At 35.1% G+C, this 25,623-nt stretch overlaps 4 protein-coding genes across 10 annotated transcripts; 3 read left to right on the top strand and 1 right to left on the bottom strand.

Moving 5' to 3' along the window:
• Positions 1 to 886: 886 nt before the first annotated feature.
• LOC120129030 lies at positions 887 to 4,069 on the top strand. 3 transcript variants are annotated; one of them, XM_039146629.1, is made up of 8 exons: positions 887 to 1,219; positions 1,608 to 1,696; positions 1,804 to 1,879; positions 2,332 to 2,381; positions 2,460 to 2,798; positions 3,151 to 3,192; positions 3,519 to 3,703; positions 3,773 to 4,069. In XM_039146629.1, exons 1-7 carry the CDS (start codon positions 991 to 993, stop codon positions 3,693 to 3,695), a joined length of 1,002 nt encoding a protein of 333 aa, XP_039002560.1. In that variant the 5' UTR covers positions 887 to 990; the 3' UTR covers positions 3,696 to 3,703; positions 3,773 to 4,069. The 3 variants fall into 3 exon arrangements, with proteins under 3 accessions (XP_039002560.1, XP_039002561.1, XP_039002559.1); XM_039146630.1 differs by having other exon boundaries at positions 3,151 to 3,189; positions 3,516 to 4,069; XM_039146628.1 differs by having other exon boundaries at positions 3,519 to 4,069.
• A 1,223-nt stretch (positions 4,070 to 5,292) lies between these two features.
• Positions 5,293 to 5,901, bottom strand: LOC120128772 (proline-rich receptor-like protein kinase PERK2). 3 transcript variants are annotated; one of them, XM_039146404.1, is made up of 2 exons: positions 5,687 to 5,901; positions 5,293 to 5,641 (listed from the first exon to the last, which is right to left on the bottom strand). In XM_039146404.1, exons 1-2 carry the CDS (start codon positions 5,853 to 5,855, stop codon positions 5,403 to 5,405), a joined length of 408 nt encoding a protein of 135 aa, XP_039002335.1. In that variant the 5' UTR covers positions 5,856 to 5,901; the 3' UTR covers positions 5,293 to 5,402. The 3 variants fall into 3 exon arrangements, with proteins under 3 accessions (XP_039002335.1, XP_039002337.1, XP_039002336.1); XM_039146406.1 differs by having other exon boundaries at positions 5,293 to 5,639; positions 5,721 to 5,901; XM_039146405.1 differs by having other exon boundaries at positions 5,293 to 5,631; positions 5,713 to 5,900.
• A 2,403-nt stretch (positions 5,902 to 8,304) lies between these two features.
• LOC120128739 (vesicle-associated protein 2-1-like) lies at positions 8,305 to 17,212 on the top strand. 3 transcript variants are annotated; one of them, XM_039146368.1, is made up of 8 exons: positions 8,305 to 8,421; positions 8,630 to 8,726; positions 15,367 to 15,437; positions 15,561 to 15,642; positions 15,789 to 15,904; positions 16,011 to 16,151; positions 16,654 to 16,722; positions 16,892 to 17,212. In XM_039146368.1, the coding sequence occupies exons 2-8, from the start codon at positions 8,666 to 8,668 to the stop codon at positions 17,138 to 17,140; spliced, it is 789 nt and encodes a 262-aa protein (XP_039002299.1). In that variant the 5' UTR covers positions 8,305 to 8,421; positions 8,630 to 8,665; the 3' UTR covers positions 17,141 to 17,212. The 3 variants fall into 3 exon arrangements, with proteins under 3 accessions (XP_039002299.1, XP_039002298.1, XP_039002300.1); XM_039146367.1 differs by having other exon boundaries at positions 8,311 to 8,421; positions 8,621 to 8,726; XM_039146369.1 differs by having other exon boundaries at positions 8,311 to 8,421; positions 8,621 to 8,726; positions 16,011 to 16,142; positions 16,892 to 17,210.
• Positions 17,213 to 18,014: 802 nt separating this feature from the next.
• LOC120128740 (bax inhibitor 1-like) lies at positions 18,015 to 19,921 on the top strand. The gene is made up of 6 exons (XM_039146370.1): positions 18,015 to 18,250; positions 18,498 to 18,641; positions 18,733 to 18,824; positions 19,169 to 19,355; positions 19,458 to 19,613; positions 19,719 to 19,921. Exons 1-6 carry the CDS (start codon positions 18,149 to 18,151, stop codon positions 19,764 to 19,766), a joined length of 729 nt encoding a protein of 242 aa, XP_039002301.1. The 5' UTR covers positions 18,015 to 18,148; the 3' UTR covers positions 19,767 to 19,921.
• Positions 19,922 to 25,623: the final 5,702 nt, after the last annotated feature.

The following is a 25,623-nucleotide window of genomic DNA, read 5'->3' as shown; positions in this document are numbered from 1 at the left end:
ACTTGAACAAATCCTACCCCTTTCTCTATATAATATTGTCAATTATAAATTAGTTATCGGTTTTGATTTAGTGTTTAAGCATTGTCTTAACTCTACAAAACATCTAGACTATTTTTTATTCTTATTTCACTTATGCAGGGACGGAGTCAAAATTAAATATTGTCAGAGGCCGAAATATTAGACTATTTAAGAAAAATATAAAGACTTATTAGGTATTTAAACTCGAAATTCTGCATGAATAAGCGACCTTAGTGATTAAGGGGATTGTTGTTATCCTTGAGGTCCAGAGTTCAATCACTGCGTATGTAGGGATATAAGCGTTCATTGTCAAATAGTTGAAAGCCTTTATACATATACTACCATTCACCTTAAATTTATAATAAAAAAACTCAAAATTCACAAGACAACTTTTAATTTGTCTAATATTTAAACTTACAATGACCTGATAATTAGACTAAAAATTTGAGAACACGTACTTATCATTATTTAGTTCGACCACTACTTGATTAAATATTTAATAAAAATTTTATATTTTTTAAATTTAAATATTTATTTTTACATGAACCAAAATTATATCAAATATACAAATTTTAACAGGGGCCGAGGCCCCTTGGACCCTAAGGGAGCTCTGTCCCTGCACTTATGGTTAATAATTTGATTAGAAAATTAAATTTTATTTTAATTAAGATTAAAACTAAATTAATATAATAAAGAATATACATATCATTATAACAAAGAATATAACAATTTTGTTAATAGTTAACGGGAGATAGTTTGTTTAAAATCAAATCAAGTTTAATGACCTAATTGATAAAAGTTTTAGCTCAGTGATCAAAATGGAATCTAACTAATAATTTAATGACATTAGGTTAGTTTACCCAAATATCTACAGCCGTCTATGTTTTAGTTGCAGAGAGACGAAGAAGAAACGGAGACACAATCCATACCTTGTTCAAATCAAACAGAAAAGAAAATGAAACAAGTTGTCATATGAAACAGAGATTTCTTTTGGATTTCGGTGGAAGAGGAGGAGAATTTGTAGACATGGAGAGTAATATAAAAAACGGTGGCACTAAAATGGAGGCAGCGACCAATCAAAGAAAGGGCTTTGGAGGAATGAGATTGGAGAATCCGTTTACCTTGAAAGTGGGTCAAGTATTTACTGGCTTTGGCATTGGTTGTGGTATTGGTATAGGCGTGGGTCGACCTATAAACCTTGGTACTGCTCATTAACCTCTCTTTGCATATACACAACAATTCATTTATTTTTAGCACATTTTTATGCAAATATGAAGAAGAAGAAATTGAATTGTGAGAATGGAATGGGGTGGTTTGTTTGGTCCCTAGATTGATGGTGTTTATCCCAATTTTCTTCCTTTGGAACTTTGTACGTATCAGTTCATTTATCACTTCTTCTTCATTTGTTTCCTATGGCTAGTGTTTGGAATGAGGGACGAATGGAGTAAAGACAAAACCTTTTTGATTGATTAACATCTTACGATGATGAAATACACTCTATTATTGTTAGCTGACATGGATTTCGCTTGTGTTTCGGATTGTGTTTGCATCATTTCAAGGATATTTTATTAACCTGTGTTATATACCAGGTGGGATACCTATGGTGGGCGAAGTTATGAGTGCAACTAGAGGTGCAACTGACGTGTTTTCTGGTGTTAGCAGACATGTAAATGTTGTTGTAAGTCGAATATATAACTTTCATACTCTTGCTGAGATCTTTTCTTGTTTAATTTTGTTTGTTCGACGATTCGCAATTTGCTTGTCTTGTATTTCTCTTGTATTTAGTTGAAGAAGTTGGGGGCTAAGAACATTGAAGCAGGAGTTGGATGCGGAGTTGGTCTTGGCCACGGCTTTGGCATCGGTATGCAATAATGTTGAAAGTAAATAACTCAACAAGTATTGCTATGTTGATGCATTTTTATAGGTAGTGTATCTTATGAATTTCTTGTGAAGTTTGAGTCCTACTGTTATTGAACATTGCAAACTTATGCTCAGTGGTGCTGGTATGTTTGATTAAATATTTCAAGATTAGATGAACCACTGATTATTCTCTCTATTCCCTTGTTAGTTACTTCATGTTATTCCTTGCAGATTGTTTAGTTTTGCCACTTGCTTATATGATCATAGAAAAATAACTCGTTGCGGTGGTAGGGATTCTAGCTCAGAAGATGTCCTTTTGCAGTGACATGAAAATTTGTTTGGTCTTTTTGAATCTTTTTACTTTTGTTGAAATACAAGTAATATGTACTTTAATGCTCTGCCTATCGATATAAATTAAAATTTCCTTTATGACCAAAAAAGATTGTATTGCAGGACTCGCTGTTAAGCCTGGAGTATTGAATCAACTTCAATGTTGTGTTACAGTATGTATAACTTATATAATATCCATATCTCTTTTGTTTTGCTTTACTTGTAACCATGTTTTTATCTTAAATTTATAGCAAGGGATGACAAAATTGATGAACAAGTTTGGAATAGCTCCCGATTTCCCCTTCAGTGAAGGTGCTTTTCCCGAATCCTTTCAAAGTGGTTTGACCACAACAAATGAACCCTCTGTCCATGGCCTGCGTGGAAACTTGAAGCAGGTGGTGTTGAAGCCACCACTTTCAACATCTCAAGGCTTGTCTCAACCTGTAAAAATGAGCAGTGGTTCAGCTAATGAGAAGTTTTCATCAGAAACTCCCAATGAGACATCTTTTGGGAGTAGAACAGAAAACGTTCTCAATAGCTTTTCGCAAAGTCCGTTTTTGAAGGAAGATGAAACTAGCCTAAGTGAACTGGTAAGCAAAGATACCTATATGTTTGTGCACGTGACTTTGTTATTTGTCGATTGAGAGTTTTTGTATTTCTTGTCAACATTCCAGCATTGAACTTGTATGTAAAATGTCAGTTTATAAAATATTATTGGATGTCTATTGGTTAAACTTGTTCAGTATAAGTCTTGAGACTAGCTCATTCTATACACTTGATGGGAGTGAAAAATCATTTCACTCTAGATACCGATTCTAGAGATGATAAGCTGTCAAAAAGAACATGCTTTAACGTGAACAAGCAGTTTTTTGCACTGATTTTGGTCACCAGTAATAGCAATGGGAAGCAGCAATAATTCACTTGGTTTTGGTTGTTTTGTAGGCTGGAAAGTTGCGATCTGAAAACAACATGCTTCAACTGGTAATGCTGCTTCTTAGTTATTACTTTATCCACCCGATTTTAAGCCAATTTTTATGGTTTCGTGAACAAGATTATTGATCATTTAAAAAAATGAATATTTGCTGAGAGCAATGATAATCAGATGTAAAAGAAGTTTCTTTATGTCCGATTTTATTGGTTACCATTTTCTAAATTTGTGTCGAAGGATTTATTAATGCTATCTGCTGCAAGGTTTTCAAGATTCATGAGGGCTCTCATCCATAATAGCACATTGCTCATGTTCTTAGTCATCTCTTTTTGTTAGGACTGTGTTAGATCATACTGAAACTTATATATTTTTCATTTAGTTGCTGAAACATGAGCGAATGATCGAGGAGCTTATGGAGGAGAATCAGAAGCTTTGTCAGATACTCCTGGAAGACCTGAAAATACCACCCAGCAAGCTCCAAGCCAGTTACTCGAGTACAATGAAATCTCCATGTTTGGAATGCTTCTATTGCCGAAGGAAACAAAGGAGAAGTAGATGATGATAACGAATGATAAGTAAACTAAAGACCATTCAAGTGCCATACCAAAGTTCTTATTTGACAGCACATCCGACCGAATTTTGAGTTCTGGTGAGGCACTCCAACCTGATAATGCTGAAGTGGTGTTAGTCATCATCAAGTTTGAGCCAGAGGAAAAGGTTCTGAAGTAAGTCAAATCCCTCAAATACTAACTCAACAAGCTGATTAAACAATAGATATGATTTCTCTTGTTGTGTTTCGTTTGCGGATAGTCAGATTATGCTATTTCACTTGCATCTTTTTCCCCGTTGATGTGCAATTCTTTGTTATAATTTGCATGGTAACTGGTCATGAAAATTGTACACTAATGTTGACTTGAATACCAATTAACAGAAGTTAAGCTTGAGAGATACAATAGACTAGAAGAATATGTATTTGTTGGTGGGGGCAAAGCAAGCACCCCATGTGCACATCACTTTCATGCTACAATTGATTTTTCTTTTGAGTTTTAGGCCCACATCGTACATCTATTTCTTTCTCCCTCAAGCCACCGGTATCATAATAGTATCTATATGAATTTTGATTCATTAATCATTTTTAGTATATAGTTTTTGATATATTTGTAGCATTTTTCCATTTTACTTTCAATAAAGCAAAGGCAATTTGGGCTCAACTTCTCAACAAAAGTTAATGGGTAAACTATACGTTTAGCATCCAAATATCACTTTTGTTTCATTTTGACACTCAATTATAATATTTTTTAAAAATAATACCCAGCGTTACGTTTTAGTTTTATTTTGGTCACCCGTTATTGAAAAATTAACAAAATTGTTAACGTGAATTTTTTTAAAGTTTTTTCAATGATCATGGTATTACCTTATGACATATTAGAATCATCGTTGGATTTTAATGGTGGGTGATAAAAATGAAACAAAAACATACTGTTAGATATAATTTTTAAAACAAAACACAGTTAGATGATCAAAACGGAACAAAAGTAATAGTTGAGATACTAGACATAAGTTTACCCAAAGTTAATTACACTTCCATATGTGGTCCACACAAAGTCTACCATTACAGCTAGCACCTAGGCTTTTTCTTCCACTGCTGATATTCATTGGCATCATCCATTCACCACCACTTATTGCTTGCACTTATTCCTTCTATCCACCCTCCAACCCATACTCAACTAACTTTTAGCTGCAGGATGGGTTTTTAATGGATTCATGGAAATGTACATTTCTTTTAGGTTATTCAAATTCGGGAAGAATATTGGACATTTTTGTATTAGTTCAACATTGAGTGTACCAAAATTTACATATATTTCGAGGATCAAATTCCTATGGGAAAGGGAATTGTTTTTTTTCTAGAGATTTTAGGTTGCTGTCGTTTGTCTGTGGAGTGTATATCCATCCATTAGTAATTAATTGAGAAAATTATGAACAAATAATTCTTTATAAATCCGACTAATAAAACATTAATGTGCGCAAAGAAAAAGAATTTTTTTAACCAAGTATTGTAGTAACAGAAACAAGAATCACAGAGTCTCTCCTTATTAAGCCAAGTAAAAATGTTACATTCAAAGTAAATATCTAAAAGAGAGAGCCTTGGGTTCCTCACTTTTCACAAATGAAGCAGCTCTAGGAAGAGACAGAAAATGGAACAAGAACAAAATGAATGCACAAATAAATAGCTCAATCTACATAAAAAGTAAACGAAAACATTGTTCTAAACAAAGAGTGCAACCCCTCCAAGCAATGCTAAGAAGGACATGCTGTATTCACGTGTAGAAGCAGCAAAATTTGGTGGTGGCGGCCCTGGCGCCATCGGCTCGTCAGGAGAAGCTGCCGAAGGTGCTGAACTAATTGATGGTCCTGGTGCCGAAGGAGCCATTGTGGTAGTTGGAGGGCTGGCCATGGTCGGTGTGGGCGACGAAGTCGGCGTCATAGCCGGGGAAGGAGTCATAGCCGAGGGAGGCGTCATGCTGGTGGGTGGTGATGACATTGGAGTCATGGTGGTGGGGGGTGGTGATGACATTGGAGTCATGGTGGTGGTGGGTGATGGAGTGGAGCTTGAACTCGGTGGCATTACTGGCGGCATCGATGGACTCTGAGCCATCGAACATAATAAAGAAGCAAGCACCAAAGTTAGCATGAGCATTATGGCACCGGAACCAGCCATGGTGGTGAATGTGTGAGCCGAGGAATGAAGGCTGAAAATGGTGAGTTTTGGAGGTCCTGAAGTTGATATATAGATAAAGGCAAAGAGATACTAAAGTTTTGAGGACCATTTCATGCTATTGGAAACAACAATTGACGCGTGTCCCCACAGGAATTTTATTTTTAATTTTGTGGTCTACATTTATATGCATGCACGGAACAATATGGAGATATTTTCTATGATTTTAGAGCATTTATGCACAATTTTAATTAATATGGATTTTAGAACATTTACGATAGATATAAATTTGAAATATGTTTAAATTTATTAATGGTTATCAATTTTATTTTATGTTTGATTTTGAATTTTTTTATTTAAAAATATTTTATTATTGTTAATATTTTTTAGAAAAAATGGTTAAAAGCTCTCAATTGACAACTCCTTTCTCTCTTAGGTTGTGGGTTTTATAATTATTAAGAGTAAATTTCTTCTTCTTCGTGTAGGAATTGTTCAAACAAAAACCTCATATTAATTTGGGTAAACTATACACATTTAAAACCTCAATAATCACTTTGGTCATCTAATTATTTTTTTCAAAATCATACGTTATGTTTTGATTTCATTTTAATCATTGACTGCTAAATATTTAATAGAATTATTGGCGTGATATTTTTTAAATTTTTTCAATGATGACGTGGTATGGTGATACATCAACACCACTATTAATTTTTTAACGAAAGGTGACCAAAATAAAACCAAAACTAAACGTTGCAAAATTTCACAAATGATAATATTGGCACAACTGCACAAGAAACACATGGTGGTCCAATGTAGGGAACCGAAGTCAGATGTATGATATCGATCCCTACTCTTATCTCTATGGAGTGTACCTTCAATTTGTTGGGTTCCCCCCCCTTAAATCTAAATCAGTATAATCCCTGCCCATTGACATTGTATTGTTTATTTAACACTCACAAAAAAAAAACCTATAACTTGATGAAGAAAATTTGTACAAAAATGGAAAAATATGGAAGCAGACACACTGTAATTCTAAATTGAAACACATTGAGGATCACTTAAACACGTTGAAAATGAAATTGTTACTATTATTTTTCTTAAAGAAACATATATATTAGGAAAACAAATCAATCATAGTTAGAGAGAGAAAATCACGTGACAAACAAGGAAGAGGAGGACAGAGAGATTTCGATTCCAGCAGACTATAATGGCGATTGATGGTAATGTCTGCTTTGGAGCTATGGAAATAGAAAGACACAAATTAACTTATATCAGTAATTAAATGAATCGTTATTATTCCTGGAGGTCACGGTTTGAGCGCCAGAGGCTGCAGCAGGGTGATTGAGCTTTCACTGTCAAATGGTTAAGAGCATTTAGAACAAATACTACTTTGTAATCACATTAATTTAATAAAAAAAATAGAAAGCTTACCGGTATTACTATTTAAACAGTCATATGAAAATGTAAAACAATATAGTTTGAAACATCAACTAAACAACCACATTTGTTGATCACTGCATCCAACTATGCCTGCTGAAACCGAAAGGCATGAATGAGAGCATTCATAGGATGAAAAAGCTTAAAGTATTTTTCATATGTGAATTCAAGATAATATATGTTCAGAAATTCTCAATCATTTAAAATTGACGACAAACACTCTTCCATGTGTACTTAAAACATCTACCCTATAATCAAATGAATGTATGCACAAAGAAAACGGGAAACATAAAATTTAATAGAGTTTCATTATAATCGTTCTTACGATATAAATTTATAAGATGAGAACCAGTTTCATAGTGGTAATACGATCCCTAAATTTTTATGGGGAATATCTTTAATTAAAGGTTAGTATGTTCAATGATCATTTTTTTTTTCTTTAACATGTTCTCTCGTAGCTAGATACTTGATGTTGATATATTTGCTTGAACTTTCGCTATATTTATTCTTAATCATAGAGAAAACAGTTGAATTATCGTATATATCATTAATAATTTTGAATTCGAATTCACAAGTCTAATCCATGTGAGATTATCTCAAAACATGGAACAAATACGGTCGAAGTGAAACTAATAATTAAGATATGCTTAACGTTCCTTCAAGATATAGCAATAGCACTACCAACAAACATAAATACATAACTTGATACTGATTTACTTAAATTAACACTGCTAACAGAGTTTAAATTGGAGTATCCAATTACCTACAAACTATGTAGTTGTTTATACATATCCATGTAGTCATTCGTCCCTTTTAAGGTATCTCAAAGTTATCTTTGCGTCTCTCTAGTGAGTAATACTTAGATTATTCTAATATCTTTCCAACATTGAAATTGCAAATGCAATGTTATGTCTTGTGCATTATTGTTTATTTCATTTCTAAAATGCATTTTATATATATATATATATATATATATATAACCTTCAAATCTTTCTCGAACTCTAAAGGCTCCGACTTTAGTGGCGGTATTATGATGACTCCGGTTACCACACCCGACAGAGAGGGGGAAAAAAGGGAAAACCAAAGAAGAAACCTCGGATTTTGACCGATTCAGTTGCAGTTTGCACCACATGTTAGTTCCGCGCATTGATATTGACTGAATTCCTCTCTCTTCAAAACAAAACAAAACAAAACAAAACTAGAAACCCCTGTTGGATAATTGGTTTTTCTATGTTTTTGGGGTTCTGTTTGAAGCTTTATCATTCATCTCTCTCTCTCTCTCTCTCTCTCTCTCTTAAATTTTGATTATTTTTTTTTCTGTTTTTTCCAAGAGGGTGAAGATCTAGTGTTGGCGGTGGAGTTTGGTGGACCCAGTCATGAGTGCAGATGGGAATAATCAGTTGATAACTGTTCAACCCAATGGCCTCAAGTTCGTTTGTATGTTCCACCCTATCTATGTTTATATTTGATGCAATGCACTTCTTATGTATCATGAAACTGTAAATGTGAAGTGAAAATATAAGGAACGACAACCTCTAAAAAACGACGGATTCATGTAAAAGTTCCTGATTCAATCCTATATATTTATTTGATCAACTTGTAAATGGAAAAATATAGGTGCCAAAGATCAATTTTGGTTTAATTTCAATTGATAATTGGTAGGGATGCAATGCATTGGAGATGGATTTAAATTTGTGGAGATTCTAGCGACTTATTGTTGGATATATGAACTGCAAAACTACACCGTTAGCACTGACTGGAAATATAAACAGTATTTAAAATGAACAAATTCGTAAACCGCGTCGTGGTAAAAACCATTGCCTTAGAAACGAATTCGCCCCGATGTGTGTAATCGCTGCAGTAGGCGGACCGTCCCCTGAGGTTAACACGGTAACTCCGAATTCCGTGCACTCGAAACCGGAGTGGACTGCTGGTGGTATTGCTCTTTTGATTGGAGAGCACTCAGAGAGAACTCACAGAGAGAACTGTAGAAAACACTTTTGTAAGTGAATTGTGAATGTTTGAGAGTGAGTTGAGAAGCTGAATATAACCCTCTATTTATAGGCTAGAAATAGGGTTAATATCGTCCATAAAATTTCAGGATTAAATCTCTTCTTTTGTAACAGCTGAAACGTCTAGATGAACCTGACTCAAAAATAGTCCAGGTTCATTGCATCATTATTCAGCTGTTATAACTCCAGAAATTATATCATGTAACCCCTGGAATTAAATCAAATAACTCCTGATATTAACAGCTTGTCTTCTCTGTACAAAGCTGGAAATCAGTCCAGATACATCTTAACGTTTTTGATTTAATTTAGGAAAAAGCTGTTTAATTTCTGATAACTCATAAATCATTTGTTATCCTTTGAAATTTAAACAGTCCTCAACAGCCTATAAATATCAGTTGAAATCTTTCACATTTTCCATTTGTTTCTTTCAAAGAGAAATTCCTCAAGAATTTTCTCTAAAAAGATAGTATCCGCGCGGACGTGTCAAAAACACGTATTACCACGACCACGAGCCGAGTCGTGCCGAGACGAGACGGACGGCGGCGGCAGCGGTGCGCGAGAGTCCCTCTTGTTCTCTATCACTCAACAAGGAAGTGGGAAAGTCAAGCCTTAAATACCATTCCCAATAGTGTTTCCAATACTATGTGGGATTGAGAATTACCAACATTCCCCCACTAGTGAGCGTATCTGGAACTAGTACATAGTGATGATGAGCAATCCTTCTCTTAGATAAGTGAAACTAATCTGGAACTTTCTAAGATCAGGGAAAACTCATAACACACAACTAACCGCTTCATCCACCTGAGTCCCCGATGTGTAAGATATATATATACAAAGTATATATTTGGCCATCTTACCTCAGGATTCTAGTAAGTGTGCTAGAAAAATAGCCCAACATTTTTCATAGAAGGCGGCTAACCCTTCTCACTTACATAGGTTATTTCATCAAGTTTATCTCAACATAAACAACCCTTTAAAAAGGGATATGAAATAATTAAGAGCTTTTATAATAGCTCAACCTCACAAAGGGTATGGTGACTTTCTTCAAGTCCTTCTCACTCAAACCATCCAAATACTTGGATTTGAATTTATTAAGAGTTTAACAAACTCAACCTTTATGTAGGTAAGTTCATCATTTCATACCCACTCACTCTGGGTTATGAACTTATTAAGAATAGATATTCAGCCAAAATCGGTAAATTCATCAAGTCTTTCTCACTAAGACCACCCAAAGCCTGGGCTATGAATTTATTAAGAACAATTAAGCTCATCCTGGGCATGCACATTATTCATCATAGGGATAGGCAGTAGGAATGTGCACTATGAGTCTTTCCATGGTTTCGTTTGACCACATGGAACTTAGATGACTAAGTTGGGTATCCACCATGAATTCCTTAATCAATGGGCTTTAGACCAATCCCCCTCGACGAATCTAGGACCAGCTTCCGACTTAACCCTTTGGTAAGTAGATCTGCTAGGTTCCTTTCCGACTTCACATACTCTAAAGAGAGCACTCCATTCTTTATTAAGTGTCTCACTGACTCATGTCTTATACGAATGTCTTTTCTTACCATTGTAAGCTTGGTTCTTAGCCACACATATCGCATCTTGTGAATCACACAATAATGAAACTGGAGGAGTCAGTCTTCCCCACAACAGAATATCTACTAACAAACTTCTGAACCACTCGACTTCTTGCTCAGCTAGGTCAAGAGCTATAAACTCTGACTCCATAGTAGAATGAGCAATACAAGTCTGCTTTGATGATTTCCACGAGATTGCTGCTCCACCCAAATTAAAAACATACCCGCTCCTAGAGCTTACCTCATCATTATCAGAAACCCAGTTGGCATCACAATATCCTTCCAGTACCGCAGGAAAGTTAACAAACTCAAGTTTCCAATCCAAAGTACCCTTAAGATACTTCAGTAAGCGTTTAAGAGCAATCCAGTGCTCACCACTCGGATTATGAGTATATCTACTCAGTCTATTCACAGCATAAGCAATATCAGGCCGAGTATAGTTCATTAAGAACATTAAGCTTCCGATTAACTTAGCATATTCAGTTTGGGAAATGCTACTTCATTTATTCTTAACTAGATGTATGCTAGGGTCATAAGGAATTCGAACAGGGACGACATCAAAACTGTCAAATTTCTTTAGCACTTTCTCTATATAATGTGCTTGACATAAAGAAAATCCATTCTCAGATTTGGTAACTTTGACTCCTAAGATTACATCTACTTCTCCCAAATCTGTCATCTCAAACTTAGTGGACAAGAAATTTTTAACTTTGTTAATGGACTCAATGTTAGAACTGAAAATCAACATGTCATCAACATAAAGACTTATGATAACACATTCAGTGTCAAACATCTTCGAATACACACAAGCATCCAAACCATTCATAACAAAACCAAAACTAAGAATAGTTTTATGAAATTTCTCATACCACTGTTTAGGAGCATGCTTAAGTCCATAGAGTGACTTTTTGAGTCTACAGACTTTGCCTTCCATACCAGGTGCTTCAAAACCTAGTGGCTGCTCCATGTAAATCTCCTCATCTAGATCTCCATTCAAGAAAGCAGTCTTAACATCCATTTGATGTACCTGCAACTTATGAATATAGGCTAGTGCAAATAATGCACGAATCATTGAGATTTTTATAACGGGAGAATATGTATCAAAGTAGTCTAAACCAAACCTTTGAGTGAACCCTTTGACGACTAACCTTGCCTTGTACCGCTGAATCGAACCATCTGGCCTTAGTTTCTTCCGGAAGACCTATTTGTTGGAGATTGGTTTGAATCCCTTAGGCAAGTCAACTAATTCCCAAGTATGATTAGACATTATCGATTCTAGTTCATCATTAACAACGCTTTTCCAAAAACTAGCATCGATAGATCTTATAGCTTCTTCAAAAGTTTTAGGATCCTTATCTAACAGAAAAATTTGAGCTATAGGATCTGAAATGGAGTCTAAATCGTTTATCTCAGAAATAAAGGAAGTAATAAAGTCTGGTCCAAAAGAGGTTTCAACTCTTTGCCTTTACTTTTGTATATCTTGAATAATCATCTACAAAAGTTATGTAGTAGTGTTTTCCTCCTTTACTTTCAGTGTTTTTAAAATCTGCTAGATCAGTATGAATGAGTTCTAACAGTTCAGTCTTTCTATTAGAAACAGTCTTAAAGTGAGGTCTAGTATGCTTAGCTTCTACACAAATCTCACATTTGTTAAAGCTAGTTGTGTCTAGTTTAGGCAGAACATTCATATTCATTAATTTCTTTAAAGCATGAATATTCATATGTCCTAATCTAGCATGCCACATATCAATGGATTCAACAATATAAGCAGAAATGGTAGCTTTATTTTCATAAAATTGAGTTTCTATGACAAATAAACCATTGCTTAAAAACCCTTTCCCCACATAATCACCATTTCGGGAAAGTACAAGTTTATCTACCTCAAAAACTAACTTAATGGCTGCCTTATTAAGAAGCTCACCACTTATCAAATTTCTACGCAAGGCAGGTACATACAGAACATTATTTAAAGCCAGAGTTTTACCAGAAGTCAGCTTGAGTAAAACCTTGCCTTTGCCTAACACTTCAGAACTGCTAGAGTTCCCCATGTACACACGTTCACCAGTGTTCCCAACCTCCAACTCGGTGAAAAACTTCTTCCTTGAGTAGAAATGCTTCGAAGCACCAGCGTCAACTACCCATTATGAACTGTTCTCCACCAGATTAACTTCTGAGACCACCGCAGCAATGATCTCATCATCTTCTTCTACAACTTGCATCTGTGGCTTATTGTCATTCTGGCGGTCTGAGCGGTGTTAGTATTGGTAAGCTTTGTGGCCGGGTAAATCGCATACATAACACTTGAACGTCTTTCCTTCTGGTTTGGCCTTTCCTGACTTCTTAAAGTTGGTAGCCTTCTGTGGTTTCGTCTTCTTGTCTTGATTCCCACGTTTCATGATCTTCTTAAATTTAGACTCAACCAAGTTAGCTTTAAAAGATAAATTACTCATAGAATTAGTAAGCTTATATTTTAAACAGTTGGCTTCTTCAATCTTCATATGGCCCACAAGTTCTTCAAGCGAAATGTCTCTCATGTTATGCTTAAGATAGTTGCGGTAGTTGGACTAGGACTTGGGCAGCTTCTCAATGAGTACATTGGTTTGCAGCACCTCACACATTTGCATCCCTTCAGCGATGATGTCAGCGACTAAGTTCTCATAGTCATGGACTTGATCCATTATTGGCTTGTCGTCTGTCATCTGGAATTTGAGCCATTCGCCAACAACGTACTTCTTGATGCCCGCATCGTCCGCACCATACTTTTTGTCGAGAGTGTCTCATATTTCCTTGGCACTCCTTTCTCTAAGGAACATATCAAATAGTTTATTTGACATGTGGTTGAGCAGATGTCCTCGCACCGTCTTGTTGTCTTTCTTGTATTTCTCGTAGGTAGCGAGAGCGGCGACGGCGGTTGCTAAGGCATCATCATTGAGGACCACATCCGCATCATTATCGGCAGTTGGGGTTGATGGCATGGTAGGTGGTGGCTTGAGCAGCATGTAGTCAAGATCAAGCTGCTCGAAGAATATCAGGATTCTTTGGGACCACCTTCTATAATTCTTTCCATCAAGTGCATCGAGCTTGGAAAGATCAGGGATTAGTTTGCTCAAAGGTGTTGTCATGATTGCAGTATATGGAATTCGTTTCTAAATTGTTGGATATATGAACTACAAAACTACATCGTTAGCACTAACTGAAAATATAAACAATAATTAAAAGGAACAAATTCGTAAACCGTGTCGTGGTAAAAACCACTGCCTTAGAAACGAATTCGCCCCGATGTGTGTAATCGTTGTAGTAGGCGGACCGTCCCCCGAGGTTAACACGGTCGCTCCGAATTCCGTACACCCGAAACTAGAGTGGACTGCTGGTGGTATTGCTCTTCTGATTGGAAAGCACTCAGAGAGAACTCACAGAGAGAACTGTAGAAAATACTTTTGTAAGTGAATTGTGAATGTTTGAGAGTGAGTTGAGAAGTTGAATATAGCTCTCTATTTATAGGCTAGAAATAGGGTTAATATCGTCCATAAAATTTCAGGACTAAATCTCTTCTTTTGTAACAGCTGAAACGTCTAGATGAATCTGACTCAAAAATAGTCCAGGTTCATTGCATCATTATTCAGCTGTTATAACTCCTGAAATTATATCATGTAACCCCTGGAATTAAATCAAATAACTCCTGATATTAACAGCTTGTCTCCTCTGTACAAAGCTGGAAATCAGTCCAGATACATCTTAACGTTTTTGATTTAATTTAGGAAAAAACTATTTAATTTCTGATAACTCATAAATCAGTTGTTATCATTTGAAATTTAAACAGTCTTCAACAGCCTATAAATATCAGTTGAAATCTTTCACATTTTCCATTTATTTCTTTCAAAGAGAAATTCCTCAAGAAAAGATAGTATCCACGCGGACGTGTCGAAGACATGTACTACCACGACCACGACACGGACGACGGCGGCGGCGGTGCGCGAGAGTCCCCCTTGTTCTCTATCACTCAACAAGAAAGTGGGAAAACCAAGCCTTAAATACCATTCCCAATAGTATTTTCAATACTATATGGGATTGAGCATTACCAACACTTATATGTTGATTTATTTGATTAAACACTTCATTCCATTGATCTCGGATTGTCCATCATTCCCAATGTTTTTCGGATTCTAGCACATACCAATTCAGCATCTCTTACAACCAGAGCCACCGTGAATTTTAATTTGGGAAGGTTGACATAGTCTGCTTCACAAGATGCTGGGAAAGAAAAGCAGTTTGTTTGACGGCTCTTAATCTTTTTAACATTTCGTCAATGTTTAGCTAGTTTTAATTTCGCTCTTAGATCCTGGTTCATTTGAAATGCTTGAGAGTTAAATGTCATTATGATTGTAGTCTTCATGTCGTTAGCATTTTGTTAATCCTTGAAAAGTTCTGTGGATCAAATTTTAAGTTTTAGTTGCATTTTGGTTGTGCTATTCGTGTTTTCAGTTGAGCTTGAAAAGCCAAGCGTTTGTGATCTTAAAGTGGTGAACAACACAGAACACCATGTGGCATTTAAGGTACACAGAGTTCTGTTACCATTGCAAATGCATCCGATTACTTGTTATGTGTATTCTCTTTTCTGTTCCGGGATATTTTTATGTTTGTACAATTTTAATTCTCCCAATTCATTATCATGTTAGGTTAAAACTACTTCTCCTAAGAAGTATTTTGTGCGACCAAATACCGGTGTTGTACAGCCTTTGGATTCATCTGTCATTAGAGGTTTTATCTATAAATCATTCCGTCGTAACACCATCTTATAAATTAAAATTTTCACAATCTGCTTCCATCCATTGCTTTTTCTTGGTTAGTTCGTTGAGATTCTTATATGGATGATACTGATTTTCGTTTATCTGCTTGAATCCCAGTCACCCTCCAGGCTCAACGGGAATATCCTCCAGATATGCAATGCAAAGACAAATTTCTGCTACAAAGTACCGTAGTCCCTTCAAATACTGATGTGGATGATCTCCCGGCTGATGCTGTAAGAATACCGACAGCGAGAATAACTTTTTTCATTTGACTACATTTATGATACTATTCATAGTTGTATACGATCTTTGGAATGTCATCCTTGTCTTTGCATTCAGTTTAATAAGGATAGCACTAGGGAGATACAGGAGTGCAAGCTTAAAGTTTTCTATGTAACTCCTTCCTCTCGAGGAAATTCAGAAGATGAAGAGTTTAAGAGCTATCCAGAACAAGGCGCTGATTCAAACTCCGTGAGTCTAGTCATTGATCTGCTTATTTATTATTATTATTTTTTTGTTTTATGCAATATTTATGTGCACATGCTAGCAATCGCTTAACCTCACAAGACATTTATTTAAGTACAATTTGAGGTTTCCAGTAAAGTTCCAGTTGATTGAGCGGACAATTGGAATAGACCTAGAAATCAGTACTGATATAGGCAACTCAAAGCTCTCCTCCGAACATCCTTGCTTTTAATGCAGTTGTGATACCAATATTGTTTGAAGCCTGGTTTTATTTTATCTGAAATTTTTCATTGGGATGAGGAAGGCATTAATCTTGTCTGGTTTACGTATGCTTATAATTCGAGTTCCTTGCAGACATGTCTGGTTTTTCGCATTTGCATGGTTGATTGTTATAAGCTTGCCGTTTTTGCCTTCTACTTTATTGTTATTTTCTGGTGAAGGTAACTTGAAAACGAAAACCCAGAATCTGGATTTTATGCCTTCATTTTTACATTTCCTTTTTGCATTCATGAACCAGACTGTGCAGCACCTGAAGGATGAAAGAGATGCAGCTGTTCGGCAAACACTGCAGCTGCAACAGGAACTGGTATGTTTTGATTTCAGATTCGCTAACCGCTAAACCCTTGCCATACTCCCTCCCGGAAAAGAAGGCCAAACTTACTCATGTTTTCTTCTTGTTTATATTCTGAAGTACAACATTGAACTACTACAGCAGCCATGATCGATATGTGAACACTCACGTTTTGCTGAAACAGGATTTTCTGAAGAGACGACGGCAACGTAGGAATGACTCCGGCTTCCCTTTAATATTTGCATTTGTTGTGGGAGTCATAGGGATATTGTGTGGGTTTCTGTTGAACCTTTCATTGTCATCGTCACCATTACCACCATCATCACCATTGGTAGATTCATCTACACCATTTCCAGCCCCAGTGCCACCACATGTAGATTCATCTACACCAGCAGCATCCACATCTGTAGATTCACCTACAGAAGGAAGATAGATGCCCCTTTACAAAGTATGGTAACAGTAATTTTGTCTACTTCATTGTACAATGCTGAATGTTACTGTTTGATGGAGAGTGAAAATTTCCTTTAAAAAAAAATCTTTACCGTATTAGTGCTTTTTCCGAATGTATTTTCATTCAATTCATTAGTTGATATGTTGAGTTTTTTAGAAGTTACATAATCCTGAATCCTCATTCATTAATTGTAGAAAACAACAGTTATTAATTAGTTGGCAATTTAAATTTAATACTAATTATAGATGGGCTTATAATACAAAATAATTCCTCAACTTAATAAATTTAATTGAATTGAGTCTTACGCTTTTTTCTTATTTTTTGGGAGTATCCTTTAGACTTATAAATTAATATAAGAGTTTAACTTGACCTAAAAACAAATTAAAGATTCGTCTAACTTAAAAAAATAAAATTTAATTTAATTAAACTTGTTAAATTCAAAGATTATTTAGTATTTTAAGTTACTAAATAAAGGAAGAATTATTACTTATTAAAATATATTTGGATAAACTATACCTTAAGTACATAAATTATTATTTATGTTTCATTTTGGTATTCAAAGTTTATTTTAACTATAGTTTAGATTTCATTTTGACACTCTTTTCAAAATTTAACACAATTGTCGGTGTAATTTTTTTCATTGACGACATGATGTTATCAAATGGTGACCTATCAACATCGTTGTTAATTTTTTAGCAATAGATACTAAAAGAATATATAAACTAAATGTTAAGTATAATTTTTTAAATAATAAAATTTAAATAGTAAAACGAAAAAAATAATTTAAATATTAAATGTATAGTTATATTGTACAAAGGGTGTTTTAGTAACTTAGCCGTCAAGAAATTTCCGCGAAAGTATCTGAAAGGAGACCCTTTAAAAGCTGGCGATCCACAAATGTAAACGATCTTAATACAGATATACAAGACGGTTTGTTTATCTCTGCCGAACAATATTTGCAATTTCTGGTATATCATCTCTCAACTGATAATGGACGCGTTCTTCGATCCTCAATCAAGAAACAATTGGAGTTACGATTCTCTCAAGAATTTCCGCCAGATTTCCCCCATCGTTCAGACGCATCTCAAAAGGGTAATCTTCAATTCGATTTCCTGTTATTTTCATTTCTTTTGAATATATCTCCTATTTCGTAATTTCGGGTTTCGGGCATTTTTGGTTGATCTATTGGATTTCATCTTTCCTCGGTTCTGGATCTGAACAAAGTTAGCTACTTGTGATTCTATCTTCAGTTTTTATGATAAATTTATCTATTCTCTTGTTCCATGTTTCCGAATTTGGTTTTCTTGATTATCTGAATTGAATTGTTTTTAATTGGCAGGTGTATTTGACCTTATGTTGTGCACTGGTTGCCTCTGCTGTTGGGGCTTATCTTCATATCCTTTGGAACATTGGGGGTTACCTCACAACATTTGCATGCTTTGGAACCATAATTTGGCTCCTCTCTATCCCTCCTTATCAGGAGGTAAATAGTCTATCTTGATTTGCCTTGAAATATTATAGCCCTTTCTGCATACTTAGAACTCATGTTGTTTTTGGTATTGAAACATTTGCAGCAAAAGAGAGTTTCTCTTTTGATGGCATCCGCTGTGTTTGAAGGGGCTTCAGTGGGTCCTCTAATTGACTTGGCAATTCAGATTGACTCAAGGTATTTCTCTAACGCTGTTCAATGGATAATTTATGTATTAATATATCCAAATTTCATTGAAGTATTTGGCTTAGGAAATTGGAATAGTGTTAGCAATTATATTTATATTGCCGAGGGTTTTGTTCTTACCTAGTATGATACCTTTGATACTTTTAAAGGTTGGGTGGGGTGGGGGTCCCTTTGTAGTGATGGATGATTATACGTGATTTTTATTTGACTTCTCTTATCTACACCTGTATATTTCATTTTGGATGGGTGACCATATATGTCTTCTTTCTTTCCACAACCAATAAAAAAAAGAAAAAGAATGGATTATGCTTATTGTGTTGTTTCCATAATGGCAGTGTTCTGGTAGCTGCATTTGTGGGAACAGCACTAGCCTTCGCATGTTTTTCAGGAGCTGCTATGTTAGCAAAGCGCAGAGAGTACCTTTACCTCGGTGGCTTGCTTTCATCCGGTGTGTCTATTCTTCTCTGGTTGCATTTTGCTTCCTCCATCTTTGGTGGTTCCACAGCCCTCTTTATGTTTGAGGTGAGTGAATATTAGTCGTATAGTTCGTCTTGTAGTAGTACATGAAAAACCCCTAGTGGCTTTGATTGACATTCCTCGGGCGGGATTTGATTCTTCTTCCAGATCTACTTTGGGCTTTTGGTGTTTGTGGGTTACATGGTAGTGGACACTCGAGACATAATTGAGAAGGCTCACTTGGGTGACCTAGACTATGTGAAGCATGCCCTTACCCTTTTCACTGATTTTGTTGCTGTATTTGTCCGCATTCTGATAATTATGGTGAGTCAAACTAGAATATCTGACTGGACCTTTTAATTTCTTTAGCATTTTGGTCACATATCTGTTCCGATATACCTGAAATAACATGGAACCTACTTGTTTCAGTTGAAAAATTCAGCTGAGAAGAGTGAGAAGAAGAAGAGGCGTGACTAAATCATGGTAAAATAGTAGCTGGGAAAGTTTGTTCATCTCATCTTTTCTCCTTTAAGAAAGATGGAAGTTTGTGATGATGAATACAAGTTGTTTTCTTGCCTTGTGTACTGAAGCACTATGTTAATATACCTAAAAAAGGATGTATCTTGTTGTTTTCTGCATTTTTTTTATGGTTAGTGCTTGGAAGAGTGCGTCAAATTGATAACATGTTAATATGTTGGGCATTTTCCGTGGTTAAAATTTATTTATCGCCCTCACTGCATTTCTAGAAGATGAATCCCATATTTGTTATCTTTTATGGTTTTCTTGGTTTTTTTTACTCAGATATATCCCATTTTGAAATAATTTCCCAATCCCCCATACATTCAAGATTATTTTTAAATCTACTATCCTTTTATGTCATGTAAGAAGGGCTTCTTTTTTTTTTGGCGAGAAACACAATCCAAAAGCCGCTTTCTGTGGTTGAGAATAAGAATTTTGTCTAGAAGGAATAAACGGCCGCGATGTATGTTAAAAAAATGTAATGCACAAATCAGGAAGAAGGGTGGTGCTCGTGTGTTTAATCTCGTTAATTAAGTTAAAAGAATTGATTTAACGATTATATTTAATCTCAGTCATACCATGAAGTTATGAGAAAGGGTGACATAGACTAGGTTGAGATAGGTTACTAGGGTTTCGGAAAACCAATTTGGTTTTATGCCAGACAGGTCTACTACGGAGGCGATTCATCTACTTCGACGGTTTATGGAGAAATATAGTGGGGGAAATAGAGATCTTCACATGGCGTTCATTGACCTTGATAAGGCGTATGATAGCGTACCCCGCGATACGATCTGGAAGACATTGGAAACGAGATGGATCCAAAATGTTTATATCCGGGCGATTCGTGATATGTACTGTAGATCTACTACGTACGTCAGGACTACAGTTGGTGACACCGAGGCATTCATGGTGGAAATAGGACTCCACCAGGGTTCGACTCTTAGTCCTTACATATTCGCCTTGATTATGGACGACATCTATTGTGCGACACCAGACGGTGTTCCATGGTGTATATTTTTCGTTAACAACATTGTCCTAGTTGCTGAAACAAAAAATGAGCTAAATAGTAGACTGGCTACCTGGAAGACTGCTTTGGAAGAAAAAGGTCTAAGGATCAATAATGAAAAGACAGAGTATTTATGTTCAAACTTCAGTGGGAACCAAAACGATGAAGATGTAGAAGTTTGCATCGAATGACATGATCTCCCCTCAAAGGATTGTTTCAAGTACCTAGGGTCTATGATACATAAAGATGGGGTGTAGATGATGACATTACACACCGTATAAAGGCGGGATGGCTAAAGTGGAGGGCTGCTACTAGAGTTTTGTGTGACAAGATTGTCCCTCTAAAACTTAAGGGAAAATTTTATAGAATGGCGATAAGACCAGCGCTGCTGTATGAATCAGAATGTTGGGTTATCAAGAAGGATTACATAAGGAGGATGAAGGCCGCAGAAATGAGAATGCTTCGATGGGTATGTGGTATGACTCTGTGGGACATTACACCAAATTCTGCAATTAGGATGTCCTTGGGGGTGGTGTTTGTATCCGAAAAATTGAGGGAGGGAAGACTACGGTGGTTTGGGCATGTCCTTAGGTGACAACCGTCGGATGCGATCAGGAGGGTAGAGTCGATTACAACCGACGATGCCAGAAGGAAATGACGACCAAGGAGGAAGTGGGTAGACTTCTTGAGATCTGATTTGAAGGATTTATCCCTTACCGAGGACATGACCTCTGACAGGAAAGTATGGAGACTTAAGACCAGGGTAGCCGAGTAGTGTGGATCACAGCCATAGGGTGTAGCATCTCTGTCTTCTTTTTTAATGTCTTTTGTAGTAATTTCCATGACTTATACTTTTTATACGGTTCTATCATTGAAATTTATGAAGACTTAGAACTAGGGTAGCAGAGTAGTGTTGCCTTAGTTTAGGTTTTAACCCATTTGACTTTATACCTTCTCATAGCTTGCTATCGCTGACTACTGGGTATCATTCTCTTCATGTTTCCTATTTTTAAATTTAGTCAGAAATTACGTTTTCTGTCTATATGCAGAGATTTTTACGCAGGGATTTATTTGCAGGGATTACTTCCCATTACAGATGCACATTTGAAGACTGCATATGAAGTATGTTCAACTATGTATTTATTTATTTATACATGCATTGTATTTTATCTTTATTTTTAATTTTTTGACTGCTGGAGGTCTTCCACGGAAGCTGCTCTCAACCTGGTGTTGGGGGCAGCCTACTACCCTACCTCCCCCTTACCCCATTGCATATGAGAATATGATTTTGTTGTTGTTGTTGTGTATATAAAAAATTAAAAATAAATGTAAAAGTAAAAAAGTAAATCTAATATAAAAATATAAATCTTGTCATTTACTTTTTCTTAAAAATTATATATATATATATATATATATATATATATATATAAAATGTTATAAAATCAAAAATGTGTATTGATCGGTTGGTTAGGTGGCCCATACTCCCCTTTCAAATTCTTAGGTTTGAGTCTTGTATTATAGGTATGATTTGTGAATATATTTTTTTTATCTAAATTTAATATATTTCATTTAATTTTTAAAATATATTTATCTTACTAGTCTGTTTAGATTTTAGGTTCAATTTATTTGGAATTTTAGTCAATTTTATATTAAATTTATGTATGAAATCTTGAGGTTGAATCTTTAGTTTGATTTTTTTCTTAATTGAGGTATTGACTGTGTATTTTTAAAAACGAATTTTAGTGAGTATTGTGAAATTAGTTTATTATTAAGTTATATGGATTTATTTGATTTTAAGTTTAATTTTGATCTTGCATAAATCAAGTGATCTCATTTGTCAAAAGAATGATCGTTATTCTTCGAGATCTTAGGTTTGAGTACTAGTGATGGTAAAGTATTTGAGCATTCATTGTCAAATGGTTGAGAGTCTTTGTAACATCCCAAAAGATGGGTCAGTGACTTAAATGCAAATTTTGAAAACTTAATGCTCAATTTTGAAATAAGTTAAAAGTTCAGAGATTTAATTGGAGAATTTTTTATGTTGGATTTAATAATGAAGTTTGAAAATAATAAGGGTAGTATGGTCATTTTGCAAGGAAGATTTTTATAATTCCTTTATAAGGAATTAACTCACGTGGAAGAGGAAAGAAATGCCAAGTTGATTCCAGAATTTTCTTCTTCTCCCTCTTTCTTCCTCATACGTGAGAGCTTAAAGAAAATGTAAGTTTTTTGGGTAATTGATTATTTTTTATTTTAAGAGAAGGTTTTGAACCTTAGGTGATACTTAAGCTTAAGGAAAGCTTAAGTCATCTTAAAATCAAAGAATGAAGAAGTTATGAGAGATTAAGTAAAAGGAGTTTTTAAGTGAATTATTGAAATAGAATGTTTAAATGAATTTGGAAGTTGAATTTAACTTGTCATCTATGAGAATAAGAAGTTATAAGAATTAGAATTAAGTTTGGATAACATGGAAAATGTGGTAAAATTCTTGGTTTTAAGGATTTGGGAAATATATGGAAGAAAATAAGGTATTGGAAGGATAGAAGTTGGTTAAAGTGATCATAGTTAAGTTTGGTAGTATAACTAGGGCTTTATACTAGAAAATAGGGTAAAGTGTTGATAATTTTCGGGTAAAAATAGCCTATTCTGGGAAGGTGCATCGATGCACTATGAATGTGTACCGCTGCACTAAGAATAATTTTGAAGATGCATCGATGCACAATGGAAGGCATCGATGCATGGTAATTTCGAAGCTATTTTGTGTACCGATGCACCCATAGAGCATCAGTACACCCCTAAAGAAAAAAGTGAATTATGGTTCATTAAATTCGTTTAAGCTATCAATATTAAATTAAAAGGTTTAGACTGTAACATCCCAAACTATGGGTTAGTGACCAAATTATAAAGTTTCAGAATTGGGTGACTAAAGTAGAAGAATGGATTAGTTCAGTGATTTATTTAAAAGTATTTCCTAAAAGTTGTTAGTAATTATTAAAGGAAATAAATGGTAAAATGGTCATTTGATCATTTAAGGAATTAAAAATGTGATAGTGGGGATATATATATTTACATGTGGGAGTATAGGAAACCAAAAACAATGTTTCCAGAATTCTCTTCTCCTCATTTCTTCTTTGTGCGTGAAGCTCCAGCTCAAAGGTGAGTTTCTTAATTAGTTGGTTATTTGTTGAATTAAAAGTTGGGTTATGATTCTTAGGTGATACTTAAGCTTAAGGAAAGCTTAAGTTATCTTAAAATCAAAAGATAAATGAGTTAGGGAAGATTAAAGATTTGGAGTTCTTGAGTGAATTTCCATAATGGAGTTGATAAGTTGAACTTGAAGTTAAATTTGACTTGTCATCAGCTTAATTAAGAAGTATTAAGTGTTAGAATTGGATTTGAAACATGTGGAAAATAGGGTATGATTCTTGAAGTTCCTAAAGAGGAGAGGATATTAAGGTTAAAGATGAGATAAATGAATATTAATGAGTTTAAGTATGTATATGTAAGTTAGGAATATGAAAGGGGTTGAAATATGGAGGATTTAATCCAAAAAGAATGAATTTTCAGGTTCAAAAAGAGGATTATGGGCAGAGTGCATCGATGCATATTCATAGTGCACCGATGCATCAAGGTTAAAACCCAAAAATTGTTTGAAGGTGTATCGATGCACAGGTAGTGCATCGATGCACTCTTTTAAAATAAAAACATCGAATGTAATTAGTGCATCGATGCATAAGGCATGCATCGATGCATCCCAGTAATAAACAAACATCGAATGTATTTTGTGCACCGATGCACAAGTAGTGCATCGATTCATCGGTAGGGAATGCATCGATACACTGTGCAGTGCATCGATGCATACCTTCATTAAAAGATGAAATAGACTTTTCTTTTAGCCTAAGAAGTGACAATTTAGAAGATATCAATTAGTATACTGATATGTATCAATGTATTATTATGATGTAGATATAGAATGAAACTTGTTCCGGAACAATCTAAGGATTAAGATTGATTCAAAGCAAACAAGGCTAAGGTGAGGTTCAATGGAAAATAAAACTTGCGATAAGTCTAATTCCAATAGTGAAAAGCATGAATTCATAGAAGTATGTGTTTGTTATGATTGATATGTGTGCATGAGTATATGTGTTATTGATATGAATATGGTAAGTAAAAGGGATTAATGGTAATGATAAGAATAATAATAAGGATAATGAAATGATAGGTATATGTGAATATATGTATTGATGTGTGTTTGTATGTATTGTAAGATTATATGTTTATGTGATAACATGATAAGATGACAATGATTTACATACCATATGAACACATGAGAAATGTTATGAGCTATATGAAAGAGAAAGTATATGTGATACGTGAAGGTAAATCATATGTTTATATGAATATGAACTCATATGAGAATTGACATGAACTACGTGATTACATATATATGTGAATGAAACCATGAGCTTATATTAATATATGATATGGTTACATGAATATGTAAAAGGATATAAAAGATAATGCCCATGTTATGTGTCATGAGAGCCAGGGGTATAGTTGGCATGCCAAGAGTCGAGGGTCTACGCGGTCCTTCGAGACATATATGTATTCTTTGGAATAGGTGTGAGGTCTTTTGAGACACATACTTGATCCTTGGCATATGTATATGATTCTTAAGGAATGATATGTGGTCCTTCGGGACATATATGTATTCTTTGGAACATGTGTGAAGTCTGGTGAGACACATACTTGATCCCTAGTATATGTATATGATTCTAAAGGAATGATATGTGGTCCTTATGGACATTA

The sequence above is a fragment of the Hibiscus syriacus genome, unplaced genomic scaffold (genome assembly GCF_006381635.1).
Source record: "Hibiscus syriacus cultivar Baekdansim isolate YM2019G1 unplaced genomic scaffold, ASM638163v2 tig00110482_pilon, whole genome shotgun sequence".
Lineage (NCBI taxonomy): Eukaryota > Viridiplantae > Streptophyta > Magnoliopsida > Malvales > Malvaceae > Hibiscus > Hibiscus syriacus.
Note: the sequence above shows the minus strand (reverse complement) of the source record. Positions and strands in the feature narration are given on the sequence as shown.